Below are 7895 nucleotides of genomic sequence, written 5' to 3' on the forward strand. Positions count from 1 at the left end.
CGGCGAACTCCCACGTTGCGTCCAGACGGCGTCTCGGCCCCCAGACCTGAACTGGACGCCCCCACCTTATGCCCGGGGCCAAGACCCCGCGAACGTACCCCTCCCCTAGACCCTTCCCCTCTTCCTTTTTCGCCCTCTCAACCCAGCTTTTCCCGACTCCGGGAAGAACCGGGAAGAGAAGGCGGAGGGGAGCGAGACGCCGCGGGATAAATACTGTGGCCCGGCCCCGCCCACCAACATCACTTCCGCCTCGCGACAAGATGGCGGCGCCCTGGCCCTGCCACGCAGACTTCCGCCCGGCGCCGAGACTCGGAACCCACTGCGCGTCGCGTCGGAGGTGAAATCGGGACGCGCATGGTGTGGAACTACAGCCTGGGTGCGAAGGGGTGCGTCTTTGCCTCGTGCCTGGCCGGGGGCCTGGAGAGAAGGCGAGCCAAGGGCCCTAGCCGGGGTGTTCCGGGGAGTCCCGCCACGTGGGAGGGGGAGGAGCTGAGTCGCTGCCGGAGGGACGCGCCGACTGGGGGGGCGGGAGGCCACGTGGGTGGGGTTCCGCTCAGGGTCCGCGAGTCCTTCTCCCTCGAGTGACTTCGTTACCCCTTTTCGCCTCATTTCTCAGGCATCATGTCGGAAGGAAACGCCGCGGGCGAGCCCAGCGCTCCGGGAGGGCCCCGACCCCTCCTTTCTGGGGCGCGGGGGCTTATTGGGCGAAGGCCGGCACCTCCCCTCACCCCGGGCCGCCTTCCCTCCATCCGCTCCAGGGATCTCACCCTCGGGGGAGTCAAGAAGGTACCCGACTACGCTGAATTCCAGGCACTAGGGGGTTTAACTGAAGGGCCTACCGTGTGCCAGGCGTGATGTTGGGCCTTGCGAATCTTGTCTTCAGACTTCGGCCTGCAATTTCTGGGGAGCCTGCCCTACCTTCAAGTCAAGATACTGGGTCCAAGATGTTGACATGGCTCTCAGAGATGGCTGAAGAGCAGAGAATCCTAATTAGCTCAGAAGCAACTTGAGCAGGGTTTATTTCCTTTTGGTGTGTCTTGGATACCTTTCAGAAACCCATGAAAGCCACGCAGACATAAACTTTGCCTGCAATTTAAGAGAGTTCTGAATTTGCCCAGGATCCCAGTGTGCAGACTTCTGGTCCAAAATATTGAGTCTTAGGTGTGATATTAGAGCCTCTGTGTCTTCTATTATGTTTGTGACTGTAGATGTGAAGGGTAGACTGTAAAGAGAGTGGGGAAGATGACAGAGCATAAAGCAGCCAGTTTTTGAAGACCTCAGTTTCTCTTTATAAATTCTGGTGGCATTCTAACCCAATCATCAGTTTGTGAATGCTGGCAGATCTGTCTTTGCCATTTGAACCTTGCTGGTAGAGCTCATTCTCTATAATACTGTCTGGTCTTCATAGCAGTTTGAAGATGAAGTGTGAGAATAGGTAAATTCCTCTACTGTTAGAGTCCTGAAGGGTTGTCCTTTCAGGAGGCAGAAACTAAGGCTGCCATTTAAATGTTTTTTGATATATATAGCTTTCTATATATAGCTTCACCGTTGACTTGGCATGACATGCCTTCTTTTCAAGCACCTGTCCATTTCAGTAAATCTTTGACAACAGTATGGAATGTGCCGAAGAGAGCCATTTTGGTCTTCATCCATGGAAGATGCCCTTTGGAAGTTTTTCTTTTCCTCTGTACTTTGGGACCAGAATTTACCAAATCAGTGACTCCTGTATTTTACTTTCAGAAAACCTTCACCCCAAATATCATCAGTCGGAAGATCAAGGAAGAGTAAGTAGCTAGGCCTCCTGAATACTCGCGCCTTGTTTGTGCGTGTGTGCTCAGTCGCTTACTTGAGTCCGACTCTTTGCCACCCCATGGACTGTAGCCCCCCAGGCTTCTCTGTCCATGGGATTCTCCAGGCAAGAATACTGGCGTGGGTCGCCATTCCCTACTCCAGGGGATCTTCCCAATCCAGGGACTGAACCTGAATCTCTTGTGTCTCCTGCATTCTTTACCACTAGTGCCACCTGGGAAGCCTTACCTCTTTGTTTACATGCTCTGAATTTGGACCTTTGGGGAAATAACTAAGTAGGTGGCTCGGAAGTTTGAATTTGTAGATTTAGTTCTTTGCAGTAGTGATTGCTGACCCTGGCTCCCAGGTGATTCTAATGTGCAAGCTTTAAAAAAATACTGATGCCTGGGAATCCATCCTTAAAATTGTTTTAACTTATTTACAGTGAAACAGTGATTATCTTTTTTTTTAACTTTTAATTTTTTATTGAGGTATAACCATTTAACAATGTTGTGATAGTTTTAGATTAACAGTGAAGGGACTTGGCATTACATATACATGTATCCATTCTCCCCCAAACTCCCCTCCCATCCAGGCCTCCACATAACATTGAGCAGAGTTCTGTGTGCTATACAGCAGGTCCTTGTTGGTTATACATTTTAAATATAGCAGTGTGTACACGCAGCCACAAGTTCAATTTCTAAGTCTGTGAGTCTCTTTCTGTTTTGAAGTAAATTCATATGTATAATTTCTTTTTAGATTCCACATATAAGGGATGTTATACAATTCTTCTTTTTTGACTTACTTCAGAGAGAGATTATGTTTTATAGCCAGAGTTGAGAGCCAATAGTTTGGGCAGAGATGGATCAGGTTTTCCCTTACGTTCTTTTGCATTGCAACTTTCCTGCTTTCAGTCAATACCAAAAAAAAAATATCCACATTTGGGGGCAGTCTCTATAATTCACCTTTTGTGTTATAATTCTTCAAAAAGGTAAAGTACGTAAACTGAAGGACTCTGCCTCATCAAGGAAGTGAAAGAGGTGCTAGACCACCCACACAGGTGGGTGCTGTGCTTCTCATGATATAGTTGTTGGCTCATAAACTCCCCTCTGGTGGAGCACAGTGGTGTGGGAGAGTGAGACCAGTTCTCGGATGCCGGCGATGTCAGTAGTTTCCTTTGACCCATTCGCTTTTCCAGGCCCAAGGAAGAAGTAACCGTCAAGAAAGAGAAGCGTGAAAGGGACAGAGACCGACAGCGAGACAGCCATGGACGGGGCCGGGGGCGCCCAGAAGTGATCCAGTCCCACTCCATCTTCGAGCAGGGCCCCGCCGAAATGATGAAGAAAAAGGGTACAAAGCTGCCGGGGCTCTGGGAGGAAGGAATCAGTGGATTTCAGTGCAGACTGCCCAAGAGAAGGACCAGGGTGCTGGTATTTCCCCCTTGCTCCCAGTTTAGCCTTCCTTGCTGTTGGCTCCTCCCTCCCTCCTGGTGAACTATGGGTGGTTTTCCACAGGGAACTGGGATAAGACTGTGGATATGTCAGACGTGGGGCCCTCTCACATCATCAACATCAAAAAGGAGAAGAGGGAGACAGATGAAGAAACAAAACAGATCCTGCGCATGCTGGAGAAGGATGATGTAGGTACCAGTGGACTAGGGGAAGGGGCTTCTTTTCTGATGAAAAGCACTTCCAGGGAACCAGGATGGGGGAAGCTCTCTAATGTCCTGCAAGTCTGGTGAGCGGCAGGAATCTTTGATTAGAAAAGAGCTAAGGTGGACTGTGGGCTTCCAGGTGGCTCAGTGGTGTAAAGAATCCACCTGCAGTGCAGAAGATGCAAGAGACACAGGTTCGATCCCTGGGTCATGAAGATCCCCTGGAGAAGGAAACGGCAACCCACTCCAGTATTGTTGCCTGGAAAGTTCCATGGACAGAGGACTCTGGAGGGCTACAGTTAGACACAACCGAGTGACTGGGCAAGGTGGACTGCCCTCCAGGTACGTGTGTATGCTGGCCCTGCTGTGTGACCCCCCAACTTTTCTTTGGCAGTTCATCGATGACCCTGGGCTTAGGAATGATATTCGAAATATGCCTGTGCAACTGCCACTGGCTCACTCGGGCTGGCTTTTTAAGGAAGAGAATGAGGAAACAGATGTTAAACCACGGCTGGCTGGCCCCAAGGAAGAGGATATGGAGGTGGACATGCCTGCTGTGAAAGGTACTCTGTGTCAGTTAAGGTCTCGTCTCCTTTTCTCCAGCTGTTCCCGCAGGAGTGAGCCTGCCTGACTGTTTTAAGATTTGTTTATTTATTTTTGGCTGTGCTGGGTCTTCGTTGCTCCACACCAGCTTTCTCTAGTTGTAGCAAGTGGGGGCTACTCTTTGTTGTGGTGTGTGGGCTTCTCATTGCAGTGACTTCTCTTATTGCCAAACACAGGCTCTAGGGCCTGCGGGCTTCAGTAGTTGCGGCTCCTGGGCTCTGGAGCACAGGCTCGGTAGTTGTGGCACGTGGGCTTAGTTGCTCTGCGGTATGTGGAATCTTCCCCAGACCAAGGTTCGAACCTGTGTCCCCTGCCATTGGCAGGAGGATTCTTAATCACTGGACCACTCTTTTTAAAATAAGTCACATGACTATTGGATCCCTCTTTCTAAGCACAAAGTTTCCCTCCAGCTTCTTGGCTGAGTGACAGTGGAGCAGATCAGGTGGAAGGGGTGGGTGTAGTGAGATGGCCTAGAGGTGGCCTCTGATAGCCTTCCCTTTCTGTTATCTCGGGCAGTAAAAGAGGAGCCCCGAGATGAGGATGAGGAAGCCAAGATGAAGGCTCCTCTCAGAGCAGCCAGGAAGATCCCGGGCCTCCCGAAGGACGTGTCTGTGGCTGAGCTGCTCAGGGAGCTGAGCCTCACGCAGGAGGAAGAGCTGCTGTTCCTGCAGCTGCCAGACTCACTGCCCGGCCAGCCACCCACTCAGGACATCAAGCCCATCAAGACGGAGGTGCAGAGCGAGGACGGGCAGATGGTGGTAATAAAGCAAGAGAAAGACCGGGTATGCTCGTGAGTGCTGTGAAGATGCACAGGACCTGGAGGGGAAATAGCCACCTGGAGGGGGAAGCAGAGTGGTGTCGCCTGTAGTGAAATTCGAGAATAATACGCATTTGTTCTTTCTGCCTGCAAGGGGTTTGGGGCTCTGTGCTTCAGCCCAAATTGTGAGTGTGTTTATTTTTCACAGTGAACTATTTTGAACATATACAAATGAGAGAATATAAGTTCTCATGTACCATCACCTAGCTTCAGCAGTTACTGATATTTTGACCATTTATCTGTGATTTGGGGTTTTTTTGTTTTGTTTATTGACCAGTGGCAGGCATTCCGAGGAAAAGGCCCTCTCTGGGAAGCTCATTTTTGTTTCTTTTTTTTTTTTTAGTATTCTTCATTTTTTTAAAGGGCTTCTTTGGTGGATCAGACGGTAATGCGTCTGTCTGCAATGCAGGAGACCCGGGTTTGATCCCTGGGTTGGGGTGTTAGTTGCGGCATGCTAACTCTTAGCTGTGGCATGTGGGGTCTAGTTCCCTGCATTGGGAGTTCAGAGTCTTAGCCACTGGACCACCAAGGAAGTCTGGGAGCTCATTCTAATCTTTGCTGCTGATGCCTCCCTTTGGGAAAGGGTTTGTTCTTGAAGGATGGAGGAGACAGCTCCTCAGCCAGCTTCCGTCCCCTGATCGTCCTCACAGGAAGCCAGGCTGGCAGAGAACACTTGCACCCTGGCTGACCTGACAGAGGGACAGGTTGGCAAGCTGCTCATCCGCAAGTCGGGGAAGGTGCAGCTCCTCCTCGGCAAGGTGACTCTGGACGTGACGATGGGGACCACTTGCTCTTTCCTGCAGGTGAGAATGAGTCCGGTCGGGGTGGAGGCTGTTCAGGATGTTGATGACTTGGTGCTGAGTACGGGGGAAGGGCTCTTGGGATCATTACATTCAAGTCATAGGACTGAGCAGTGGCTCTGTGGTCTTGTCTTTCATCTCCGTCTCTGTTGATTGGCAGGAGCTGGTGTCCGTGGGCCTTGGAGACAGCAGGACAGGCGACATGACAGTCCTGGGACACATAAAGCACAAACTTGTCTGTTCTCCCAACTTCGAATCCCTGCTGGATCACAGACACCGGTAAAGCGAGCAGATGGAGGACGGTGGTGACTGTGCCCACGACTGCTGCCTGCTCCAGACGTTTTGTTCTCAAATCTGTTCGACCCAGAAGGGGCCTGTTTAGCCCACCCACTCCAGCCATTGTCCCAGTTTTCCCCACAGGGCCCACACGTGGCTCCCTTCCACGGCAGCTGTGAACAGCACGATGACCTTCCCACAGTGAGGAAACCGCACACCCTCGCTGCTAGGGGGTTGGTCCCTGCTATTTATTTTTATATTTATGTCTTAGCTGTTCAGCGGACTGCACCCTCCCCAGGCGGAGAAGTGTTGGTCTGGGCAAGGACAGGCTCCTTCTCTGGGGATGTCTTGGTTCTCAGGGTAGGAGACGCTATTGCTCCCTCCTTCCTCCCAAGAGGCAGCGCTTGAGAGAGAACAGAGATGTCTGGAGTCTGAGACTCAACCTCAGTTCTGTCCATTACTAATTGTGTGACTGAACAAACTACCTAACCTTTCTGAGCCTCAGAGTCCTCATCTGACAAATCGAGGACGATACCTACCTCACAGGGTTGGCGTGAGGATGCTGTGGAATACTGTCGATGAAGTGTCCTTGCACAAGGCTGGACACACACTGTAGGAGCTCAATAAATGTTAGTTTAGTTTTCCTTCGCCTGAGTGTTTTCAAACAATAGATTCCAAGGATCTCTCAGAAAAGGTGAATGGAACTGCTCCCCACATTCTTACTCCATGTCCCACCCCTCTGGACTGATGCTCTAACGGTTTGAGTTTGGGCCTCTCTGTGCCCTTTTTTCTCCTAAGCATCTTAGGCAAGCACTTCTGTTCATTGCTGTGAGCCCCTAGCCATAGGTGCCATCAGAAGAGAGGAAAGCAAAGACTTAACTCCTCCCAGCCCTACAGGTGCCTTTGGGTGTCACGGTGGTCCCAGGACTCATTCCTCCCACCCTCACCTCTTCCAGCTCCACTTAAATTATTTCTCAGAAGAAACCTGTGACTGCTCATAGATAATTATCACCCCACCAACTCAAATACTGCTGAAAAACAGCCCTGGGTGAAAAAGAAAGTGGAGATGATTGAATAATGACCTCATCAACACTTGATGGATGACCTCTCACTTCAAAAGCTTTAAGTTTGAGAAGCCTGCCCCTGTCTCCTGTCCCGGCATCGGCTTGGATCCCGCTCTCCCTGGCCGCACTGGCCTTGTAGTTCATTGTGTCGTCTTGTTCCTTTCAGCAGCTCAGCACTCTTGACCCATCCAGTGTGTGGTCCCTGAGGAGCAGCGTCTCTTTGTTTATTCCTTGTCTGCAGAGCAGGATCATGGAGACACCTTGGAGGTTAGGGAAAGCCGCCTGCTGCAGTGTCTGTGGTCATTAGACACAGCATTGCAGCTCCCTTTGCTTCGAGCTTAGCAAACTGCCTCTGGAACAGTTGGGAACCACACAGGCTCCATGAGAAATGCTCCCTCCTGATGTAGCTGGCCCTAGAGGTTTGGGAAGGATACTCCTTTCTTTAGTCTCCTTTCTGTTCTTGTGTTAGTTCCTGTGTTGTGTCTGCCTCTTTGCAACACCATGGACTAAAGCCCAGACTCCTCTGTCCATGGAGTTCTCCAGGCAGGCATACTGGAGTGGGTTGCCATTCTCTTCTCCAAGGGATCTTCTCAAGCCAGGGATTGAACCTAGGTCTGTCAGCATTGCAGGCAGATTCGTTTTCTGTCTGAGCCACCAGGGAAGCCCTTCTGTTCCTTGAGCCTCTTTTGAAATTCATCACCGCTGGGCTTTTCACTAAGCCCTTCAAGCTGCCTCACCAGCAGCTAGGAGGCGGGATTGTCTATGTAGTCCCCACATTGCCCCTTTTTAGGTAAGAGCTCATTGAGCTCTGCTAGATGGTGCTGTTCTGGTTTCTCTCGTCACTGTAGAGGGCAGCTGAGCAGAAAGGGTCTTGAAGACATGTGCCATGGAAG

General features: G+C 50.9%; 1 protein-coding gene across 3 annotated transcripts; it reads left to right on the forward strand.

The window, feature by feature from the left end:
* The first annotated feature begins 227 nt into the window (after positions 1 to 227).
* Positions 228 to 6582, forward strand: POLR3D (RNA polymerase III subunit D). Of its 3 annotated transcripts, none has more exons than XM_061425834.1 (9): positions 228 to 428; positions 617 to 786; positions 1741 to 1784; positions 2987 to 3138; positions 3303 to 3427; positions 3837 to 4005; positions 4562 to 4827; positions 5513 to 5665; positions 5823 to 6582. In XM_061425834.1, the coding sequence occupies exons 2-9, from the start codon at positions 622 to 624 to the stop codon at positions 5943 to 5945; spliced, it is 1197 nt and encodes a 398-aa protein (XP_061281818.1). In that variant the 5' UTR covers positions 228 to 428; positions 617 to 621; the 3' UTR covers positions 5946 to 6582. The 3 variants fall into 3 exon arrangements, with proteins under 3 accessions (XP_061281818.1, XP_061281819.1, XP_061281817.1); XM_061425835.1 differs by having other exon boundaries at positions 228 to 386; XM_061425833.1 differs by having other exon boundaries at positions 228 to 376.
* The last annotated feature ends 1313 nt before the right edge of the window (positions 6583 to 7895 follow it).

The sequence above is a fragment of the Bos javanicus genome, chromosome 8 (genome assembly GCF_032452875.1).
Source record: "Bos javanicus breed banteng chromosome 8, ARS-OSU_banteng_1.0, whole genome shotgun sequence".
Lineage (NCBI taxonomy): Eukaryota > Metazoa > Chordata > Mammalia > Artiodactyla > Bovidae > Bos > Bos javanicus.